A 25040-nucleotide genomic window follows, 5' to 3' on the forward strand; every position below is an offset into this window, starting at 1 on the left:
GAGATGAAACGCGCAGGCGCCGGAAATTGGGTCAACTGGCTGTGTACGCGACACACGCATGCGTGGAGGAAAGAGGCGACGGCGGTTAGCCCTGAAGCGGCTCCTCCCTCTCCAGTCCGCTGCCGCGGAAGTGACTGAGCTTGTTTGGGGTCCGGGTGGCTCTGGCTGGTTTTGGTGCTTCTGTCCGTGCAGCCCCTGCACGCTTTCAGGATTCTGAGGTAAGAGAGCGCGGTGCCGGCGGGGGGCCTGCCGTGGATAAAGCGTCGCCCCCAGCGAGGCGGGAGGTATTCGCTCCTGCGCCACAGGAGAGTGGAGGCGCAGCCAGGGTGGGAATGAAGCAGCCGCGCAGGTTCAGAGCCAGGAAAGGCAGGGGCCGAAAGAGGGGTGGGTGGATCAGGGACTGTAAGAACGCGAGGAAACCGCGCAGAGTTATCCTGCTTATCCGAGACATGAAATGAGTCTTACATGAAATGCGTAGGGGTGTATGTGAGTCCTTTTGGGATGGGGCAGAGCGCCTGCCTTTCAAGAACTGTACTGCAGGCAGAAGTTCGACTGGCAAAGCGTTTTCCGTCATGCGCTTGTCTTGTCAGTTCTACATTCCGTTCGTCAATAAGGCTATTACGAACAGGCTACTGTCAGAAAGCCACAGGGCCAATCCTAGGTTTACAAGGAGAGGCTCGTGGGCTAAAAAGGGAGGTAAAGCAGTAGTGTCCTAAATTATAAAGAATTGATAGTAATTAGCTTTTAGCCCCAAATTCATTCTGAGCTGAAAATCTGCTTCTGACGTAAAAGAATGTCCATCCATGCACACTTGAATCCCCCCCTTTTTTTGCCATCCTGGCTCTGAGAAGTAAAGAATGCATGCTGCTAACATGGATGTGGTATGTGATTCAGCTGTGATTTTGGATGCACTACATGTAAAATCCAGATGAACCATCAGCATCCATGCCTTGCATAAATGGTTCACACTATTTGAGATGAAGAAGCAGATCTGGGTTTCTTAATGTGCACATTTGGACAAAGATGAGTTTTGTGCTTTCATGGGGTTTTTTGGGGGGTGTGTGAACGGGAACCCAATGCAAACATTCCTGGGATCCATACTGAATTGTGCTCATATCTATGTTTTTATACCATAACAATTTATTTATTTAAGGATTTTTATGCCGCCATTCAGCCAAAAAAGGCTCTCACGGCGGCTTACAAAAGTATTTCTTGACAGTCCCTGCCCACAGGCTTACAATCTAAAAGACATGACACAAAAGGAAAGGGGATTGGGAGGGAGGAGGAGAAGGGGGGAAAGGAAAGCAAATTCAGGCACTACAATCTTAGTTGCAAAGTTCAGCAGTTACAGTTGGTAGCAGGAGGGAGGGGGCTCTCAGCTGGAGCTGGACCCGGGCACGGTGGAGAGGTGCCTGGCTGCTTCTTCCTCCCTCACTGGTGGCCTCTGCAGAGACAGTTGACAGCAGGAGGGAGGGGGCTCTCAGCTGGAGCTGGACCCAGGCCCGGTGGAGAGGTGCCTGGCTGCTGCTTCCTCCCTCACTGGTGGCCTCTGCAGAGACAGTTGGTGGCAGGAGGGAAGGGGCTCTCAGCTGGAGCTGGACCCAGGCCCGATGGAGAGGTGCTTGGCTGCTGCTTCCTCCCTCACTGGTGGCCTCTGCAGAGACAGTTGGTAGCAGGAGGGAGGGGGCTCTCAGCTGGAGCTGGAGCCAGGCCTGATGGAGAGGTGCCTGGCTGCTGCTTCCTCCCTCACTGGTGGCCTCTGCAGAGACAGTTGGTAGCAGGAGGGAGGGGGCTCTCAGCTGGAGCTGGACCCAGGCCCGGTGGAGAGGTGCCTGGCTGCTGCTTCCTCCCTCACTGGTGGCCTCTCCAGAGACAGTTGACAGCAGGAGGGAGGGGGCTCTCAGCTGGAGCTGGACCCAGGCATGGTGGAGAGATGCCTGGCTGCTGCTTCCTCCCTCACTGGTGGCCTCTCCAGAGACAATAGAGATAATGCTAAAAATCTGTTTTTGTAGTTCATTCTCTGGGCATGGATGTGTTCTGCGGTGGTGTTTGGAGGGGGAGGGGGCTTTCCCTATAAAAATCATGAAGATTCCTGCCTTGAATCTACGTTTTTGCACCATCAAGGAGCCAGTGAGTAGCAGACTCATGATTTTCATGGTTCGGTCTGTGGAGACAGATGTGTTCTCTGATATGCTGGTGTTTTTTGTTTGTTTTTTTGTTTTTTGTTTTGTAAAATCCCATATGGATTCCTGCCTCAGAGCTGTTTTTCCCCCCTGCAGTGGTCATGCCCACAAGTGGAAGATCCCTGATTTTTCTGACACACTATGCAGAGGAAAATACACTGTTATTGGATTGTGGTTTGGAAAAAAACCCTGTAAAAATCATGGGGATCCCTGCCTCGAATCCATGTTTGTGCACTTTGGTGGCACTCACAAGTGACAGATCTGTGATTTCTCTTGTTGAGTCAGTGGAGGCCAATGTGCTGTGTGATTTGATTGTTGTTTGGAGGGTTTGCTCCATAAAAATCATATGAAATTAAGAGGATCCCTGCCTCAGATACATGTTTTTTGCCATGGCTGCACCCACAAATGGTGAATCCATGATTTTCATGGGTCAGGCCATGGAGGCATATGTGCTCTGTGATTAGATTGTGGTTTGGGAATTTATCCTGTAAAAGGTCCTGCCACAAATCCACATTTCTGCAACATGGCGGTGCCAGTGAGTGGCAGAACCATGAGTTTTGTGGTTGTGGCACCCACAAGTGGCAGATCCATGGTTTTTCTGGTTTAGTCCATGGAGGCATATGTGCTCTGTAATTTGATTGTGGGTTTGGGGGAGGGGGGTTGTTTTGTAAAAAACCAACAACCATATGAAATCAAGAAGGTCTGTTTCAGATTCACATTTTTGCGTCATGGTCATGGTCACGAGTGGCCTATCTCTAATTTTCTGGTTCAGTCTGTGGAGGCACATGCATTCTTCGATTTTTTGTTAGTTTCAGCCATTTTCCATGTAAAAACCACAAGGATTGCTGAGAATCCCTGCCTCAAATCCACATGCCCGTGTGTGTTAAATCTTAGATTTTTCTGGTACAGTCCATGGAGGCAGATAAACTCTGTGATTGTATTGTATTTTCAATGTAAAAAATCATGAGGATTCCAAAGGATCCCTGCCTCGAAGTCACATTTTTGCACCATGAAGGTACCCTGGAGTGGTAGATCTGTGTTTTTTCTAGTACAGCCCATGGAGGCAGATATGCTCTGTAATTGTATAGTGGTTTGTGGTATTTTCCATGTAAAAATCATGAGGATCCCTGCCTCAAATCTACGTTTTTGCGCTGTGGAGGCGCCCATGAGTGTCATTAGGAACCTTGAGGATATCTGTCTTGGATCCATGTTTTTCTCTGTGAAGTGCTCACAAGTGGTGGGTCTGTGATTTTTCTGTTTCAGTCTGTAGAGGCAGATGTGCTTGGTGAGTGGATGGTGGTTTTGTGAGTGTCTCATTAAAAATCAAATGAAAACGCGATGATCTCTGTGATTTTATGATTTGCCCGCCTCCACTCTTCAGTTCCTGAGAGAAAGGCTGAGTTCGGACGATACGCTAATCAACGGTTGTTTCCCATTCTGTTCCTATTAGCATCTCACCCCCAGTTGATTAGTGTGTTGTCCAAAATCATCCAAAGACGCATTTTGTAAAACCTAGTACCACACGATAACGCGGAAGTGAATGACAGGAGATGAAACGCGCAGGCGCCGGAAATTGGGTCAACTGGCTGTGTACGCGACACACGCATGCGTGGAGGAAAGAGGCGACGGCGGTTAGTCCTGAAGCGGCTCCTCCCTCTCCAGTCCGCTGCCGCGGAAGTGACTGAGCTTGTTTGGGGTCCGGGTGGCTCTGGCTGGTTTTGGTGCTTCTGTCCGTGCAGCCCCTGCACGCTTTCAGGATTCTGAGGTAAGAGAGCGCGGTGCCGGCGGGGGGCCTGCCGTGGATAAAGCGTCGCCCCCAGCGAGGCGGGAGGTATTCGCTCCTGCGCCACAGGAGAGTGGAGGCGCAGCCAGGGTGGGAATGAAGCAGCCGCGCAGGTTCAGAGCCAGGAAAGGCAGGGGCCGAAAGAGGGGTGGGTGGCTGGGTGGATCAGGGACTGTAAGAACGCGAGGAAACCGCGCAGAGTTATCCTGCTTATCCGAGACATGAAATGAGTAATGGCTTACATGAAATGCGTAGGGGTGTGTGTGAGTCCTTTTGGGATGGGGCAGAGCGCCTGCCTTTCAAGAACTGTACTGCAGGCAGAAGTTCGACTGGCAAAGCGTTTTCCGTCATGCGCTTGTCTTGTCAGTTCTACATTTTTGTGAACCGCCCAGAGAGCTTCGGCTATTGGGCGGTATAAAAATGTAATAAATAAATAAATAAATAAATAAATTCCGTTCGTCAATAAGGCTGTTACGAACAGGCTACTGTCAGAAAGCCAATCCTAGGTTTACAAGGAGAGGCTCGTGGGCTAAAAAGGGAGGTAAAGCAGTAGTGTCCTAAATTATAAAGTATTGCTAGTAATTAGCTTTTAGCCCCTAATTCACTCTGAGCTGAAAATCTGCTTCTGACGTAAAAGAATGTCCATCCATGCACACTTGAATCCCCCCCTTTTTTTGCCATCCTGGCTCTGAGAAGTAAAGAATGCATGCCGCTAACATGGATGTGGTATGTGATTCAGCTGTGATTTTGGATGCACTACATGTAAAATCCAGATGAACCATCAGCATCCATGCCTTGCATAAATGGTTCACACTATTTGAGATGAGGAAGCAGATCTGGGTTTCTTAATGTGCACATTTGGACAAAGATGAGTTTTGTGCTTTCATGGGGTTTTTTTGGGGGGGTGAGCGGGAACCCAATGCAAACATTCCTGGGATCCATACTGAATTGTGCTCATATCTGTGTTTTTATACCATAACAATGCCATAATGCTAAAAATCTGTTTTTGTAGTTCATTCTCCGGGCATGGACGTGTTCTGCGGTGGTGTTTGGAGGGGGAGGGGGCTTTCCCTATAAAAATCGTGAAGATTCCTGCCTTGAATCCCCGTTTTTGCACCATCAAGGAGCCAGTGAGTGGCAGACTCATGATTTTCATGGTTTGGTCTGTGGAGACAGATGTGTTCTCTGATATGCTGGTGTTTTGTTTTGTTTTTTGTTTTGTTTTTGTAAAATCCCATATGGATTCCTGCCTCAGAGCCGTTTTCCCCCCCTGCAGTGGTCATGCCCACAAGTGGAAGATCCCTGATTTTTCTGACACACTATGCAGAGGAAATACACTGTGTTATTGGATTGTGGTTTGGAAAAAAACCCTGTAAAAATCATGGGGATCCCTGCCTCGAATCCATGTTTGTGCACTTTGGTGGCACTCACAAGTGACAGATCTGTGATTTCTCTTGTTGAGTCAGTGAAGGCCAATGTGCTGTGTGATTTGATTGTTGTTTGGAGGGTTTGCTCCATAAAAATCATATGAAATTAAGAGGATCCCTGCCTCAGATACATGTTTTTGTGCCGTGGCTGCACCCACAAATGGTGAATCCATTATTTTCATGGGTCAGGCCATGGAGGCATATGTGCTCTGTGATTAGATTGTGGTTTGGGAATTTATCCTGTACAAGGTCCTGCCACAAATCCACATTTCTGCAACATGGCGGTGCCAGTGAGTGGCAGAACCATGAGTTTTGTGGTTATGTCTGTGCAGGCACATGTGTTTTACGCTTCAATTGTGGTTTTGTGGGATTTTCCTTGTAAAAATGATGGGGATCTCTGCAGATCCCTGCCTCGGTTCCATATTTTTGCACTGTGGTGGCACCCACAAGTGGCAGATCCATGGTTTTTCTGGTTTAGTCCATGGAGGCATATGTGCTCTGTAATTTGATTGTGGGTTTGGGGGAGGGGGGTTGTTTTGTAAAAAACCAACAACCATATGAAATCAAGAAGGTCTGTTTCAGATCCACATTTTTGCGTCATGGTCATGGTCACGAGTGGCCTATCTCTAATTTTCTGGTTCAGTCTGTGGAGGCACATACATTCTTCGATTTTTTGTTAGTTTCAGCCATTTTCCATGTAAAAACCACAAGGATTGCTTAGAATCCCTGCCTCAAATCCACATGCCCGTGTGTGTTAAATCTTAGATTTTTCTGGTACAGTCCATGGAGGCAGATAAACTCTGTGATTGTATTGTATTTTCAATGTAAAAAATCATGAGGATTCCTAAGGATCCCTGCCTCGAAGTCACATTTTTGCACCATGGAGGTACCCTGGAGTGGTAGATCTGTGTTTTTTCTAGTACAGCCCATGGAGGCAGATATGCTCTGTAATTGTATAGTGGTTTGTGGTATTTTCCATGTAAAAATCATGAGGATCCCTGCCTCAAATCTACGTTTTTGCGCTGTGGAGGCGCCCATGAGTGTGTTTTTGTCCCTGTAAAAATCATTAGGAACCTTGAGGATATCTGTCTTGGATCCATGTTTTTCGCTATGAAGTGCTCACAAGTGGTGGGTCTGTGATTTTTCTGTTTCAGTCTGTAGAGGCAGATGTGCTTGGTGAGTGGATGGTGGTTTTGTGGGTGTCTCATTAAAAATCAAATGAAAACGCGATGATCTCTGTGATTTTATGATTTGCCCGCCTCCACTCTTCGGTTCCTGAGAGAAAGGCTGCGTTCGAACGATACGCTAATCAACGGTTGTTTCCCATGCTGTTCCTATTAGCCCCCCACCCCCAGTTGATTAGCGTGTCGTCCGAACTCATCCAAAGACGCATTTTGTTTAACCTAGTACCACACGATAGCACGGAAGTGAATGACAGGAGATGAAACGCGCAGGCGCCGGAAATTGGGTCAACTGGCTGTGTACGCGACACACGCATGCGTGGAGGAAAGAGGCGACTGCGGTTAGTCCTGAAGCGGCTCCTCCCTCTCCAGTCCGCTGCCGCGGAAGTGACTGAGCTTGTTTGGGGTCCGGGTGGCTCTGGCTGGTTTTGGTGCTTCCGTCCGTGCAGCCCCTGCACGCTTTCAGGATTCTGAGGTAAGAGAGCGGGGGGCCTGCCCTGGATAAAGCGTCGCCCCCAGCGAGGCGGGAGGCATTAGCTCCTGCGCCACAGGAGAGTGGAGGCGCAGCCAGGGTTCATGCTGTGGAGGCAGATGCGCTCTTTGATTTCATGTTAGTTTCAGGCATTTTCCATGTAAAAATCACAAGGATCACTGAGGATCCCTGCCTCAAATCCACATTTGTCCACCATGCCCGTGCGTGTCAGATCCTGGATTTTTCTGGTACTGCCCTTGGAGGCAGATATGCTCTGATTGGATTGTGGTTTGCAGTTTTTTCCATGTAAAAATCATGAGTCTCCCTGCCTGAAATACACGTCCTTGCGGTGTGGAGGTGCCCACGAGTGGCAAACCTATGTGTTTTTGTGGATCAGCCTGTGGAGGCTGATGTGCTCTGCGATATGCTAATATTTGGGGGTGGTCTGTGTAAAAATCATGAGGAACCTTGAGGATATCTGTCTTGGATCCATGTTTTTCGCTGTGAAGCGCACACAAGTGGTGGGTCTGTGATTTTTCTGTTTCAGTCTAGAGGCAGATGTGCTTGGTGAGTGGATGGTGGTTTTGTGGGTGTCTCATTAAAAATCATGAAATCATGGCACTCTCTTTGTGGTTTTATGAATCCTTGTTGTACTTTCTTTTGTTACTATGAACTATCTATATATTATATTTCCCCCTATAGGAAAAATACACTGGTCCCACTTCATGCAACTGCATCACTAAAAAGCATGCACTGCACGTTTTTTGTAATGCACACTCCTTATACATATATTACTTACAAGGCTCAACTTCACACTTATATCAATCCAAGGGTATTTAAGGTCTCGCCAGAAATATTTTAAACCTAAAATATAAGCATTGTTAGTAATTAGCCTTTAGCCCCTAATTCACTCTGAGCTGAAAATCTGCTTCTGACGTAAAAGAATGTGCGTCCATGCACACTTCACTTCAAGCTACTGTTTATAAACAGTGGCAACAGATGCTGAGGTGTGAACAGATTTTTCTGTCTTTTGTTTGTAAATCAGCATCCTTCTGGCCAATGGCCTCAAAGAGCTATGAGTCAGGGACTGAATGTTTATTATTTATTTATTTAAAACATTTTTATCCTGCCTTATAGGATCTCAGGGCGGCATAAAGATACAATTATGCAATGTAAAACCATAAATATGTACAGCTAAAAACACATTAAACCACTAAGTTAAAACCAGGATATAATTTAAAAGCAGTAAAAACAATTAAAACAGTTAAAACAATGTGCAAGCTTGGTGAATTTAATGTTGGTGAATGTTGTGCTTTTATCTGGTGAAAGGCTCTTGCTAGCAAGTTAAGCACACCCTGAGAATTATCATTGCAACTGGTTGCTAATGTGATGTTGACATGTAGTTTCATGACAGGGGCAGATGTTTTTCCTTTTGTAGATTTTTTCTTTCATAGAATTATTAATTTGACCTTCTGATTGCCTTGGCAGGTTTTGAAAGTGAAGGTGTTTAGGTATCTTCATTGGAAATTGGAGGACTTAACATTAGGCTGAACAAACCACGGTAGGTATTTTTTAATTTCTAAAATAGCTACAGCAGATATAATGAGGCGTGACTGGTTCTATTATTATTTATCATCATCATGTATGCAACCCTCACCATTTTAACAGTCTATAAATTTAATTTTAACTTTGCTGTTTTAATTTTGTATTTTAAATTTATATTTCTGCACCACTGCTGATTTTATCCTGGTTGTGTTTTATATTGCATTTTATATCATGTTTATACTGCTTGTTTTATACTTTGAATGGTTTAAATTTCTGTGAACCTCCCAGGGAGCTTCAGCTATTGGGTGATATAAAAATACAATAAATAAATCATCTAGTGTGTATTCAGTGAAATTGTCATGATAATTTAAAAGTGCTGATGTTAAACCCAAGGCTGTTCTTGTTCAAATGAAAGAGTTTTAAAACATTCTTTATCTAGTTCTTTTGAAATTAGTCAGTTTCTCTGCAGGGTGGCTTCTGTTCTGCATATGTGTTAATATGTCATTTAGTGAGATTTACCATAGAAAACATTTCAATGCTGTGCACATTTACTCAGACATAAGTATACTACTATATTTGATGCTTGTTGCTTAGTAAGTACAGAATTGCAGCCAAATCTTATTTTTGCTGTCATTTCTATAGTAGTAGCTATTTTGTTAATAAGCATCAATGCTGATCTTAATTAGGTTTTACTTGAAAGTTTAGTTGGTGTTTTCATAAGGCAGTAGTTTGCGAATCATTGGAAACTTCACATCATCATCTGCAAGTGGGTTAGTTTTTCCTATGTTGTAAATTAGATACCAGAAGGACCCAAGGGGGCATTTACACCTGTGTTAAACTGAAAAACTCTGAATCACAATTTTTGCTTAGTTATCTGAATCCGGTGTTGGAAGTGTTACCTAAGTAAATTCATGAAACTGACCAGAAATGACAGCTATTTTGAAATGATAATCTTAAAGTAATATAACATTGTGATGTGTAAACATTCACTTCATCATTCATCAGATATTACTACTTGGATTTTTTGTAACACAGAATAAAAATATTACTTGTATTGTTGTATAATATATCTATCATAACTTTCACTTTATGTTTGAGATATTAACTTGTAGTTTATAACTGTGGCATATTTCTCTATTCCTAAATTAATACAGCTGGGTCATAGCAAGTATGTTGTCTTGGTTTTAAACAGTTGTTTGATTACAAAGGGTTGCATCCAGCCTTCACGATCTACCTCCAGAAGTCCACTCACATGATGTTGGATATTAACTAAGATCTCTTTAAAGTTGTGTAATTGATCTCAGGTGATTAAAGAACAGAAATCTGAACTTTTGATAGTGCATACATAATACATGTACGATAATAATAATAATAATAATAATAATAATAATAATTTGTTACCCGCCTCTCCCTCCGAATTGAGGCAGGGTACAACACAAATGCAAATGCCACAAAATACTTATAATTAAAAGATTCAAAACCAATACAACATTAAAAGCAGCACATTATTAAAAGGCATCCTAAAATTCAACTGGGTAGGCCTGCTGGAATAGATCAGTGGTGTTACCATGGGACAACATACTTCTTCTGAGTCAGTATTCTTAAATGGATTTATCTGTTTTGTTGTACATAAGAGGGTGTTGCAGGTTTCTTCTTGAAATAAGAGGCAGTGGGGTATTGTCTGTTTACACTGTACAGCATACTATTTTATAGCATACCAGTTTAACCTTTTTTCCTAAGTGTAAGCCGCTCCGAGAGCCTTTTTTGGCTGAGGAGCGGGGTATAAGTATGGTAAATAAATAAATAAATAAATAAACCTTCTTTTTCAGCTGATTTCATCAATTCTCTCAAAACTGTCATGAATTGGGTCAACTGGTCCACCATGACTACACATCACTTCCCTGTGCCTGTTTGCATTCTCCTTCCCTCTTTATTGTTTACTACAACTTATTAGATTGTAAGCCTATGCGGCAGGGTCTTGCTATTTACTGTGTTATCTGTACAGCACCATGTACATTGATGGTGCTATATAAATAAATAATAATAATGATAATAAATCAATAGCTATGCATACTAAGTTCCATTGCAGCGGTTCTTATTTACCCATTTTAAGATTTCATTGGCTGAACCTCAAAGAGAAACCCAATCCTTTGAATCTGCAAATTCTACTTCCTTTTTTAGCAATAACAGTTGTAACACCACCATGCAAAAGGGAGTAATATTGACATATCCAGAACTATCAGGTTTCTTTAAAAGAAAGAAAGACATTCAAAGCAATAGTACATATTTTGGAGCAATCTGCTCCTTGAAGTAAAATGAAGTAGCCTGTCCCTCCAAATGCATAGTACTAATAATCAACAGTCGTTTATCTAGAGGGTACTCCCCACACAACATGATAACTGTGGTGTGGATTAGAATCAGCATTGAATTGACTAATAGTCCATGCTGAGCTGACTCTCTCCTCCCTCAGTCTTCCCGCTAGTATCCCATCAGCCATTACTGCTGAAATTCTATTCTGCCGGCTGGTAGAGCAACAGCCACCTTTTTGACCACTCTTGCCTCTGACTCTGTGGCTGAGGAAATAACCAACAGGACTATCCAGAGCAGTTTGTGAAATGGTGTGGAAGGCTGCAATACATGGGGGGAGGGCATTGGTGAAAAATGCTTTCCACTAAATTAAAGGCAACATTGCATAGAACCCAATTGGTTCGCACAACCTGACAACTCTTGGGTGAAACAGCTCATAGGCTGTCGGGGAGAGAGTGGGTGTGCTGCCTTCTGAGCATCCACCGCATTACTTTTAATCAGCAATCCATGAGCGGCTCCGTAGCTTGCTGTGTGTTTTGTCTGAATCCAGACTGCTACATTGTTTAGCACCTAAACAACCCAGTCCAGGTTCAGACAGTCTGTTCAGCAAACTATAAAGGAGTCGTTCATGGGTTGCTGATTAAAAGCGGAAGTGGTGGGCATGCAGGAGGTAACACATCTGCGCTCTCTCGTTCATCCCCATTAGCCAATGAGGTCAGCTTCCTTTTTAATGTTGTTTGGGGGAGCAGAGAGATACTGTATACACAACAGCAACATAGCTTCTACAAAAGGATGCTGTGTCAAATCCCCAAATTACATTTTGGGCTTGAGAAGAATGTCTAATTTAAAGGGAGCAGTTTTAGGTTTCTTTAATGGCATCTTCTAAGAATGAATGTTCGGCCAAGTGGGTGGGGGCAGGCAATCAAGAATGTATATACCCTTCTGGATCTTAGCCATAGCTCATCAGGCACAGTGGCCAAGTGGCAATGTTTCTGTCAGACTAAGGGCTGCAGGTTTAATTTAAAACCCTTTCTATACCAAAAATTGGAACTTGGTTTTCAAAGAGAAAAGGAAATGGAATTCTCTCTGTGTGTCAGCATAGCTGAATGGTCTAAAGTACAAGACTCAATTGTAGTTACAGTTTTTAAATTCTTGCACATTATAAGAACTTTACAAATTCACTCTGAAATTCTGTTTTGGCAAACTAAATTAAAATGTCTTTGCTATTTTACCTAGCCTAGAAGTGCAAGCAGACAGATGTGGGTGATTGACTCATGGCCGCAGATAACCCAGTTCATTCATCCAGTATTAACTGTAACTTGGACACATTCTTTAGGTAAGAGAATGCTGATACCAAAATGTCTTATGTAGTCTGAATTGGGTTTAACATTACCATGTCATTATAATGCATCCCTGAATATTATTAATAAAGATTTTTAAGTTGTGCTTTATATGTTTTGTGAAGAAATGTATGTGTTATACTTGCAATAGTTGCAGTTATCTTCTGTTGGTAAGTAAGCCAGAAATGAGCCTTTTGTAGGTCTCTGAAGTAAAGTACAGAAGAATAAACAGGCAACCTTTGCCTGGGAAAGTATTGATAATGGAAGAAAATTTTAATATCTGCAATGATTATCTTGTCACATTTCACTGTGTTCATTGAAACTTACTTTCCAGAAATAGCACAAGAACCTTGTTGGTTAGGACCAGGGTAGCTTTCTGGCAGTTCTATTTTCAGTGCATTGTGAACTGTGCAAGTGCAAACCTCCTTGAGCCTCTTAAGTCCTTTCTTTCTTAGAACATATTTTGTGTTAAAGTCTTCCTTGCCCAATATTTGCCAGTATTTATTGTATACAATAGTATATATACTATAAGTGCTTAAAGTTGTAACTTTCATGGTTGATGTTTAAAGGTATTCTCTTTGGGTGTTTGTGCATATGATGGGCATAGTCAGTTTACTGAGCTAATATTAATAATTACAAGGTGCAGTCTTCTCTACTAAAGCCAAGCTTAGTATTTTTGCATTTTCTCTTTAGTCAGTATTATGGTATCTGGAAATGTTTCATAAAATTAATTAGTTCTAGATACTTTCACTTTGAAATCACTAGCATGAGTGATTTTTGGACCAGACCTAGTTCCAAAACTAAACTCAGTCCCTGATATGGGTTCCCTAGACTTGGCAGGTAGGTTTTTCTTTGGTGGATGACTTCACAGGTCAATCATTCTACTGGGACCCCACCCTGCTCTCAAGTTAAGGAATCCTTTCACTCAGACAGGATGATACATCAGTGGAATGGCTGTTCAGAAACCAAAAAGGTGCTTGTGTTAGACAGGAACTTCCACATTCTCTGGAGGTATGTGTGCATGTGCACCTCTAATTAAGGCTACCCAGTTTGTACAACTAGCCATTAGGCTGCAGTTGACTTAGTATATTTGAATCTGGAATGAGCTCCCTAAGGAGGTTCGCCTGGCATCTATACTATATTCTTCCAGACACCAGGTGAAGACCTTTTATTCTCTCAGCATATTAACAGTGTATGAATTTAATTTTAACTTTGCTGTTTTAAATTTGTATTTTAAAATTGTATTTCTGCACTGCTGCTGATTTTATCCTGGTTGTGCTTTTATATTGTATTTTATATCATGTTTTATACTGTTTGTTTTATACTGAATGGTTTTAATTTTTGTGAACCGCCCAGAGAGCCTCGGCTGTTGGGCAGTATAAAAATGCAATAAATAAATAGTAAATAATCTATATGAAAGTTTATATGAAACTTGTTTGTTTTATAGCCATTAATTTGTTCAAAATAAGGTACCAAATATGGTTTAATGATTTCTACATTAGTTCCAACATTGTTGATCTGCTTTCTGCACAAACTGGCTGGAGGGAGCCTATGTCACCCAGAGCAGGGTTAAACTAATTCTGTATAGTGCAGGTAATAGCCAGCATTTTAGACCAAATAGTTCAATTTAAATGTTGAGAGATGATATGTGTAATCGCTTGATCATGTGACATAGTCCCTTTCTAGAAAACTTGACAGTTATTAGCAGCTGGAGACTTGTGGGGTAAATGCCATTCCTGGGATCTGCTAATTAGCCAACCCATGGGCAAAAGTAGCATCTGTGGCAATGGAATTAATTGGTAGGCAATTTTTCTGAAGTCAGGCTTGAAGCACCTCATAATTTCTTTGGGATGCCCCTCCTGTAGCGTTAGTTGCTGGTGAAGATAAACAGTCTGTATTAGATGTACAAGGCTGTGATGGAGGTGGTTGGAGATTAATGAAACAGGATGAATATACTGGGTAGAACCTTAGTAACTCTAACACTAAGCAATATTATGTTGTAAAAGACTGAATAATAGTACAATTAGTAACAATAGGACCTTGTGTTTATTCTGTGATTAATATCTCTATGGCTCAGTGAACGTCTATTATGTACATACGGAGTTTTGTAGCTTTATAGTCTTACATTCTTTTATAGGTATCTTGTTGCTATGTAAACAGAGGACCAGAATGCTAACAATACCTTTTTTTTAGAGCTATTGTTTTTTTTACTTAGATGATACTGCAATAGCATCTCAATACTTTTGATTACCGAATTCTTTGACCTATCGACGAGTAATGAATTTGTGGTCTGGAGAAAGGGAGGGGGAACCTTTAAATGGTATTAATTTCAGTTGTTATATATCAATGTATATATTCTTGTCATACATATACATCTCAAATATAACATATGCTTCAAAATATTTTTTAAGTGAGCTTAGTGTATACGACCCTTGCTGGAGTAACATCCCAGGTGACTGAAGTCTTCTGACTACAGAACATGCGCAGCAACGATCCTAGCAGTAGAGGGATCTATCTTCAGAAATGTTGTCTCTTTTTTCCTTCTTCTCTGGGATTCCTCTTAACTGAAAGTAACTGCTTCTCAGAACAGTGTAAAGCCTCAGATTCCTAAACATCTTACGTCTAGAAAACCCAATGACCTCAGTGATGGGAAAATCACATCTTTTAGCATTAGCCTGCTCTTCATTTCAAAAATGATCTAGCTACAGTGCTCCAAGTCTTCACCAAGATTACAGAACCTCTTTCATCTGGAGCTTGAAATATTGCTGAGCTCTATCGTGGGTCTGACTTAAGCCATCTAAGATTCAGCATTTTATTTCAAAAATATTGCTCTTATTTTATGCATCTTTTTTTGGCAGCTAAGTGATTTCAGTAACCCATTCAAGATTATCTTGTTCATTCCTATATAGAGGAACACGCTTACAATGCTAAATCTTTCTGTGTTCAAAATGATCCTCTTTTAAGTTTTTTTATAATCAGTGAAAGGATTTGAACATCTGTACAAAACTAAAATCATATTCCTGTTTTAACTCAAGCACAGATTCCAGATGTAAAAAATTGCAGGACTAACAAGGACCATAGGCATATTTCAGCTTTGTATTTATACAAAGTGCTATTACATAGATCTATTGTATATTGTCTTATATTCTGGCTTTAGACTCATTCTTCATCAGTATGAGAGAAACTTTATGGTAGGACTATGACATAATTCACCAGTGTTTAGGTCTGTCCTGTGGTTGTCCAGTTTGGACAAGAGAAGACCCTCCTTGGGCCACAGTGTGCTGGGTGACATGAAAATTAGTCGTAATCATTTTTTAAAAAAACCCAAAAACCATTGGGAAGGTATCTGGGCACATTGGGAGGGAGCAGAGGGAAGCACGAAAGGACAGAAATGGGTGGGTTGCTCATTGCTGATGTGACATTGGTCCATATAGCCCATTGTTCTCTGACTGGAAACTTCTAGGTCTTGGTAGATACACCTTTCTAAGTGTCAAGAGGTCTTTCCATTGCTGCTCCATAAGATTCTTCAGTTGAAGATTCCAGAAATTAAAACCTGGGATCTCGTGCATGTAAAGCATCTGCTGTATCACTACGCTATAGGCCATCCCTTTTCTCTGTTGATTGCATAAAATTAAACATAGCATCATAGCTTGGAACAGAAAGCTTTTGGTCTTGGCCTCTTTCATAAAGGTATGTCCATTCATCCACCAACAACAGCGTTTTTGTCTTTACAATCCAAACGCAAGTATAAAGCAGAGAACATATGAAGAGCAAAGTAATCAAATATATTTTTCAAATTAATTTCACCAATTCAAAACATCAATGAAAAGCAAAGTTGAAAGGATATGGAATTTCGAAGTACTAAGCACTTTTGTTGCCCCTTTTGAGAGGTTGTATAAAATCTATACACATCTAAAGTTGCAAGGTATTAAATTAATTTTATATGTAAAAACTTCTGCTAGTAAATATATGAAATCTTTGATATAGACTCTGCTACACATGAAAAAGTCCTATTGTAGTTTGTTTACAGAGCAAAGGTACTTTTTAAATAATTGTCAGATATACTTTGGAATTCTAACAATCTTGTGTTTTTCTGCCCTTTGTATTTTTCTAGAGATCTACTGTACTTGAAAACTTACAGAAAGCTTTGTAGCTTCTATACATTGCAACTGCATTGTACCTGAAATTGTTTTGCTCTCGACATGAAGAGGATCAGGCAGACTGTTAAAGCTGAAAATCCAGTTCTTCAATCACTACAGAGAACAAAAAAGCAAAAAAGTGGTTTCTATAACTCATTATTTGACACATCTCATCCTTATACCTTGATGGACTGGGGAAGCTTGCCACACCTTGTAGTCTTGAACATCTTTCAATGCTTGCCTCTTGTTGATCGTGCTCGTGCGTCTTCGGTTTGCCGAAGATGGAATGAAGTGTTTCATATCCCTGATCTCTGGAGAAAGTTTGAATTTGAGCTTAATCAGCCTGCTACTTCATACTTAAAATCTACTCACCCAGATCTTATCCAGCAGATTATTAAGAGACATGCTGATCACTTGCAGTATGTTAGCTTCAAGGTAAAGAAGCCTGCTTTGTTTGTTTCATGCAAAGAACAAAGGTCAGCATCTAGTGCTGCCGCTTCATTTACACCATTGATGCCAGTAGCGCTATAGGTCATTTACATTAGCGCTTCATCAGTGATGTTAGTGGAGTGGCAACATTGGATACTGCTCATAGGTTGCTATGCACTAAAAGTGTCCTTTTAGTAGGTATGATTATTATGTTTTATGTACATTATATTTTAGAATATTCATTCATATATTTGGTAGAATATAGCCAATTTTTATTTATTTAAAATACTTCTTAGCCTCATTTCAGGGCAGAAGCCCTCCCAAGGTGGCTTACAGCAATAAAATACACAAAAATAGTTAAATATTAAAAATGGTAAAATAACACAATAGAAGCAGCAACAATAGCAACAACTGCAATCATATCAAGAGGAGGCCATACTTAAAAAATCCTTTTGAGTCCTTAAAATACTGCAATGTATGATAGACGTCCAATGGGAACTTGTTCCAAAGATGTGGGGCCACTGCAGAGAAGGCCCTCTCAGTTGTGGTCACCCACCTAACTGCTGTCATGTGTGGGAAAATGTGAAGGGCCTCTCTTTGTGATCTTAATTCATAGGCAGGCTGATATGGGTGAAGGCGGCCCTTCAAGTAATGTGGTCCAAAACCATTTAAGGCTTTAAAGGTCAAAATCCGGCTCGGTAACCAGTACAGTTGGTGTAGTATAGTCATTAGGTGATCGAATCACCTCATCCCCACCAATATTCAGGTGGCCGCGTTCTGCACCAGCTGAATATGCTCATACACATATTTTTTAGAATAGAAATTTCTAATAGAAATGTGCTTATAGCCGCAGCATTTGCATGCTGTCTGTACCTAGCTTCCTAGGGAGTCTGGTGTTAAGGGTTAAATGTGCACATGCAGATTCATTATTTTTAGTAAATATCATTGATCAGGATATCTTCAAATATGTCTTAGACATTATTCCTTTGCAAATTGTAGGGACGTGAGGTGTATCTGCCATCTACTTGAATGTCAGGTCTATTCTGGGGAGGGGGCGCGATTGAAAGTTAATCTATAGTTGTTTATTTATTGTTTATAGTTGTTTATTTATTGACCACATTTTTAAATAGGTTCTCTTGGGCAGTCTACAAATTAAAAACAATTCTGCCTCTCTCATGTGCTTAAGAACTGTCTGAATGACATTTTGGGACAAGATATGTAGCTAATGTTTTAGTCAAGTGACTGAGAAGCATTAATGATGCTGTAGGGCAGAATCAGTAAAAATCAAAATGTTTGCCAATAAGCTTCTACAAAGAAGGAGGTATGTTTTGTCTGTTACTAAAACCCTTCAGCTTGCATAATGTATACCATACAGTTAAGTATTTTATGTCCTCCTTCAGGTTGATAGTAGTACTGAGTCCGCAGAAGCAGCATGTGACATCCTTTCTCAACTAGTGAATTGTTCTATCAAGACACTTGGTTTGATTTCAACAGCAAAACCAAGTTTCATGAATGTTTCCAAGGTAATATTCTGTAGAGTTCTATTTATATGTATTATAGACTTTTATCCCACGCCTTAGCCAGAAAAGGCTCTCAAAGCAGCTTACAAAAATATTTCTTAAGACAGTCCCTGCCCACAGGCTTGCAATCTAAAAATGTGAAGTTCTGAATGTGATGTATACTTATGAAATTGGGGTGGGGGGACCTCAACCCCGAAATGGAAAAAGCATATTTTGGCATTGATTGCATTTTTGGAGAGCTACTAATATAACTTGGGGTAAACAATATTACCACATATTGAGAGAAAGGTTTTAAATATTTGTTCTTACCAGCATACAACCTATGATTCGAATGCAGTGGTGCCGTTCAACATATGGGAATGACTTGATCCAGCCAACATTTCTAGTCATGGAAAAAAGGGATTTTTTTTTTTTTTGCCAATTCCCACGCTGTTCTAAAGATTCCCCCAACCTTATGGAACAGATTTGGGTTGGGGGCTGAAGGGAGAATTGCCGAAAATCATCCCCTTCCTGGTCTGTTAGTGGAGATGTCCACTGGATGAAAAGCCAGTCTGCGGAACAATACTTACACGGCTTTGGACCACCATACCTGATGGAATGCCTCTACCCATACACTGCGCTCAACATCTAAGGTCCTCCTCCGTGCCTACTCCGAAGGGAGCTTGGAGGATGGCATCAAGGGAGAGGGCCTGGTGCCCGCCCCCCCATTTATGGAATGATCTCCCCGACAAGGCTCACCTGGTGCCAACACTGGTATCTTTTCAGCACCAGGTCAAGACTTTTCTCCCAGGCTTTTAATGGCATATGTTGAGTTTTTAACTGACCCGAGAATAAGTGTTTTAAATGGATATTGGTGTTTTTTATACTTTTGGTGGTTTTTAATATCTGTTTTTAATGTTCATTGTTTTTAACTTTTTTAAACCGTCCAGAGAGCTTCAGCTATGGGGCGGAATATAAATGTAATAAAATAAATAAATGCATTATTGGATTTGACCGTATAATTTAAATTGGCAGACTGTACTACTTTCATGAGATACTTTATTATGGCAGGTCCCAAAATAGAGGAACAGGCATGTTAACTGAAAGCATGTCCAAGAATTTTTAATATTTTCATTGCAAGTGAAATCCTTTCTTACTATTTTGAAGGCCAACTGTGAAGACGCAGACAAGTCACACAATTTGCAGACAAGAGTAATTGGAAAAAGAAAATACTAAGTTTGTGAATTTGGATGAGTTGCTTGCTAAAATAGATTTCTCCAAAACATGTTCTTTTAAATACTGGTTTTTTAAAAAAAATATTGTATACTATGTAATGGAAATTTATGTAAGCTTTGTGAAAGACCCTCAGTTAGTATAACCCTACAGAAAATCACATCCGTTTGCTGAATCTTCATTTGGCTGTGTGAAAGTTTTAAACATTACTATGTGGGTTTGGTGGAAATCAGTGGACTTAAGTTAGTCATAACCAACTTGGATCCAATTGATTTCAGTAGATCTATTCACGTATGACTACATCAGGATCCAGCCCATCTATTTTAAAGTGTCCATATGATAGTAATGAATTATACTTAGCCATGGATTTTAATCATTAACTATTAAGGTATATGTCTCTGTTAAAATCAAGCAGCTCTTAAATAGGTTTTTCTAGTCATATAAATGGATAATTTATACAAGCTACTTTTTGTTTCTGTTTTGAGATAAATTCTGCAATGTATGCATAATTGTGCTTCCTTGTTTTTCTGAATAGGCTCATTTTGTGTCTGCGCTGACAGTAGTATTTGTCAATTCCAAGTCATTATCTTCCATCAAGATTGAAGACACTCCAGTTGATGATCCATCTTTGAAGGTTCTTGTTGCTAACAATAGTGATACTTTAAAATTGCTTAAAATGAGCAGCTGCCCTCATGTGTCACCTGCTGGTAAGTAATATTAAATCAGAGAAAGCAAAAATGTAGAATCAGAGCAGCACTTGATGTTGAATCAAGTGCATCTTGTTTACTTAAATTTGGTTTCAAAATGATCTTGTTAATGGATTTTTTTCATGCTGTTCCTTAATCGTGCTAGCTTCTTGTTTGACCAAGTTTATGACATTCTTTTATCACACACTTTGTTTTTGTGGTAGTAGAAAAAGCTGTATATATGTTTTAAATTGTGGATTAAATTCCTTCTAAATGTCTTTTTTCAAATGTAAATGCAGCGTTGTTTAAAACACAATACTTGGTTTTTTTTTTGGTGTTTTGTTGTATGGATCTAATTTTTCCCATTTAATTTGCAAATTAGAAAGAGACTCTTTAAACTACCCAGACCTATTAGTTGCGGCACGGCCACTGCAATTCATGGGCTTGCGCTTAACCAGAGCCTAGAGTTTTACTTCAGCACATTGTTTCTTGCCACAATGTATTAATCTTGCATAGCACCTGGGATTCAGGAGAGACTAAATTCAGAATATCCTAATGACCAAAGAGCTGCATCCTCAGCACAACCTTGTAGCTCATCTGTTTGGTAATAATGTTTTTGTTTTGTTTTTCTTGAAAGACCTGGATGGTTTAGGTTCACATGTCAAACTGTATTTTGTTACATTATGTTTGGCATATTTTAGCTTTTTTGTGCTTCTCGTTAGCATGAAGGGCTGTTTAAAAATCCTTTTAGTAATAAATACATTATTTTATTATATGTGATTTTTTAGAATCATAGAATAGTAGAGTTGGAAGGGGCCTAACAGGCCCTCGAGTCCAACCCCTGCTCAATGCAGGACATTTAGCTGTAATGTCATGGACACAATCTCTGCTACTCAACAAATACTTCTGTGGAATGTCTGGATTTGAAAACAATTACAAAATCAGAGTTTTGTAAATGATCCTGAGTTGCTTATTTTGTTAGTGTATTGCCAAGTTAGGGATACAGTCCTCACTTTGAGGTAAATAAAGTGAGTAGTTTCTTTACTAAAACATGCTAATAACAAATATGCATGCCAACAGCAAACTGTTGGTATGCAAAATGAAAATATATTTTTTTCTGAATGAGCAGACTGAAATTTCCAAATAAGAGTTCTTTAACTTGGATTTGTTAATATCTTGGATATTCTAAAATATCTATTGACCAATATGTAGAACTTCCTAATGCAGAAAATTCACTGAAAAAATTAAAAGTCTATAGATACCTGGGTATACATTATATTATTCAAAGTGATATAGATATGGTAGTCAAACTCCTGACCTCGCTGTTCTCTAGGTGCCATAACTGCATAATCTTAAGCACGTCTTCTCTGAAATAAGTCCCATTGGGTCCAGTGGAACTTCCATGATACCAACTTGTTACTGGTTTCTGATAATTCTGTTGCCCAGAAATGGGGGAAAATCCAGCATTAATGTAAACAGATTTTTATAGACTCCTTTGTACTGATTTTTTATTTTTGTCATTTCTAGGTATTCTTTGTGTAGCTGATCAGTGTCATGGCCTTAGAGAGCTTGCTCTTAATTACTATCTGCTAAGTGATGAATTATTGCTGGCTCTTTCAAGTGAGAAGCATGCTAATCTTGAACATCTCCGTATAGATGTTGTAAGTGAAAATCCAGGACAGATTGAGTTTCATGCTATCAAAAAACAAAGCTGGGATGCACTCATTAAGCACTCTCCCAAAGTCAATATCGTGATGTACTTCTTTCTATATGAGGAAGAATTTGATGCATTCTTCAAGGAGGAGACTCCAGTAACTCATCTTTACTTTGGCCGAGCAGTAAGCAAATCAATGCTTGGCCGTATTGGAATGAACTGCCCGAGGCTGATTGAATTGGTCGTCTGTGCTAATGGCCTTCAACCCTTGGACGATGAACTAATTCGCATTGCTGAACGCTGTAAGAATTTAACTGCCATGGGACTTGGTGAATGCGAAGTTACATGTAGAGGCTTTATTGAGTTTGTAAAGATGTGTGGAGGCAGACTCACCCAGCTATCCATTATGGAGGAAGTGCTTATTCCAGACAATGACTACAACCTGGATCAAATTCATTCTGAAGTTTCCAAACATCTAGGAAGAATGTGGTTCCCTGATATGATGCCAATATGGTAAACTGACAAAAGGCCATTTTGGTCAGAACTGGCTGTACAGGTTTTTGCTTTCTATGCAAATAAGGAATCGTAAATATATTGAATTATTTTTTTCAGTGAATTGCATTATGGCAGTGCTATGCCACTTTAAAAACGTAATAGTTATACTGAAGTGTACAGACTGACAGTATGTCTGTTAGTTATCCTCCAGTTAAGTGCTTAGTTTATCCTCCAGTTAATTGGAGCATTTTAACTGATTTGTATTTAATTGTTAAGCACTTGGTTTAGTACAAGGTACTACAGTACTCATAATTCTGATGTGGCTGAAAATTTTGGCCTTCTTGGTAAATTTTTGATTAATGGATGTCTGAAGCTTTCAGTTAAAGTGCTGTTTCTTTTGTTCCTTTAATAGAAAGAAATGTACAAACTTTTGAGCAGCAGCAGCAGCTTATATCAAGCCTGAGACTTATATGTATTAGTATTGTGGCAAATTATGAGTCCATGCTACAACAGGACAATTGTAAATGTGCTATATCACTGTTCTCAAGTTTAAAAAATTGCTCTTATGTGGTCGGTGAATAAAATCACTGGTCAATGTGTGCCCTAGAGTTCATGATTCTAATTATGGATGAATAATACAGCTGTCTTCCATAATGATTACCAGGACAATTAACTAACCCCTGCCAACCACCTCTTGAAAATTAAGTGAACCTTCACGAACCGCTGCCAGTAGCTGTGCTGTAGACACAGCTTGAAGAGTGGTAGAACAGCAACTTTGTTAACCCCAGGAACTTTTCTCATCCTGCCTATAATATGGCAGTGATCAGTTGATACTTTTCTAGTACATTCTTCCTGTACTGGACTCTGGTGTGTTAATATAACATATGCAAGCATTGATCGAGGATGGATACTTGTCTGTATGATGTTGATGCTCCTTATAAGACATACCTTTCCAGGATAATAGCTTTATCTCTGAATGTTCTGGCATCACAACCCATACAAACTTAAAATATACTTCTTCTTCTGGTTGCAGAAGATACAATTCTTTTCTCAGTTCTTGTTGGGAAAACACTTCTCTCCCCCTACCCCCTTAATATTTAAGCACACATCTTCTGTATTTTTAAAGTTATGGATACTATTTTTTCTCTCTGCAGTATTGCCTTATTTCAGAATTGGGCAACTTGTGGCCTACAACTTCCACGATTTCGCCATTGGCTATGCTAGCTAGAATTGATGGGAGTTGTAGTCTAAAACATCTGGAGGGCTCCAGATTGCCCGTCCCTCAGTACTGCTGCAGAATCAGGGCTAATGTCAGTGTCATAGACAGTTTCCTTTACTCTAAAATAGTAGAAAGATTGTGAGTGGGGATGGGAACCTTTTAAAATAAAAGTTTTGGTAGAAAACCAGGTAGAAAGTGTTCTAGAGTGCAGTTTATCAGGCTCTCCTTTGTGATGCATATCCCAGAAATAGGCAGATAGTATTATTCAAAAGGATGCCTGATAGGTGATACTCGTTCCCATCCTTCTTTTTTTTGGCTAGTATGTAACCTTGATAATAGGAGGCAAAGATAGATATCTCCAGCAAAGTCAATATTACATATATTGAGACCATTTATTTAGCAGTCACATCCTATCAGCTGGAGCAGAGATCAGACTCAAGACAAGCGGTTGTTCAGTGGTTTGAAAGTAAGCTGCATTAAACTTAGTAGAACACATTCAAGGTAAACTTAATAGGATTGATTGCATGACTTTTGACCAGATTGGCAGTTGGAGTTCCAGTCTGCTGGCTTAGAAATTACACCAACTCATTCCTCTCTATACTCAGCAATGCTGAGTATTTGCTTTTAGCCTAGCATTTTTTACTGTGCGCCTCTGGCATCATTAATAACCAGTCTTCATTTATTTCAAGCAAAATTATCTTAACTAAATTGGCAGTTCATCTGTAACCATCTTGGTCTCAGCAGCTTAAATTGGGATTTTGTACATGATCAATTAATAATTCTCTAAAAAGAAAGTGGCAGTCAAACCTTCCTAAATAGGGTTGGATTTTAGTACAGACTTTGATTGACAAGTTTATGCATAATTACAGTACAATCATACATAATTTTTACTCAGAAGTCTTAGTCTTCACTGGAAATTACACTCTCATAAGCACATTTAGATTTAGTTTTAGATACAGAATCTAAACAAAATTCATGGATGAGTGAACCCATTTCCTTTTTGCCAGAATAATCCATACAGACTAAACATACTGCATAGCAGCACTAATTACATTATGGATGCAAATCGGATGGACATTATAAAACAAAATCGGTGAGCTATGGTTAGAAGAGCTGCGGAAACCTCTGGGAACTAGAAGTTTGTGGTAAAAGAGTTCTGGTAATCTTAAAATCACATAACTTGCTAGCACATCCTTCATTGCAGTGAAACCAAAGTCAAAATTGCAATCATACTTGGGCAATTCTCCAAACTTCCTACTGAAGCTATTGGTATAATGAGAAAGGTATGACCGTTCCATTATTATTGTTTAAGAAAACTCAAGTAGAGCCATTTCCACAATGAATCTTAACTTTTCTATTGAGCAGTGGTGTGTTAACTAAAGCATAATGTTGTAAATAAAATTATTTTGGAACTTGTACATTATGTATAATAAATTATGGATATGAGA

General features: G+C 40.1%; 1 protein-coding gene across 6 annotated transcripts; it reads left to right on the plus strand.

Moving 5' to 3' along the window:
- Nucleotides 1-25040, plus strand: LOC134394921 (F-box/LRR-repeat protein 21-like). Of its 6 annotated transcripts, none has more exons than XM_063120769.1 (8): nucleotides 1-218; nucleotides 3700-3948; nucleotides 8535-8607; nucleotides 12135-12234; nucleotides 16353-16812; nucleotides 18207-18329; nucleotides 20074-20245; nucleotides 21752-25040. In XM_063120769.1, the coding sequence occupies exons 5-8, from the start codon at nucleotides 16441-16443 to the stop codon at nucleotides 22393-22395; spliced, it is 1311 nt and encodes a 436-aa protein (XP_062976839.1). In that variant the 5' UTR covers nucleotides 1-218; nucleotides 3700-3948; nucleotides 8535-8607; nucleotides 12135-12234; nucleotides 16353-16440; the 3' UTR covers nucleotides 22396-25040. The 6 variants fall into 6 exon arrangements, with proteins under 6 accessions (XP_062976839.1, XP_062976838.1, XP_062976841.1 ...); XM_063120768.1 differs by lacking the exons at nucleotides 1-218; nucleotides 3700-3948 and adding exons at nucleotides 6625-7049; nucleotides 13070-13249; XM_063120771.1 differs by lacking the exons at nucleotides 1-218; nucleotides 3700-3948 and adding an exon at nucleotides 6625-7049 and having other exon boundaries at nucleotides 8535-8611.

This window comes from Elgaria multicarinata, chromosome 3 (assembly GCF_023053635.1).
Source record: "Elgaria multicarinata webbii isolate HBS135686 ecotype San Diego chromosome 3, rElgMul1.1.pri, whole genome shotgun sequence".
NCBI classification, from domain to species: domain Eukaryota; kingdom Metazoa; phylum Chordata; class Lepidosauria; order Squamata; family Anguidae; genus Elgaria; species Elgaria multicarinata.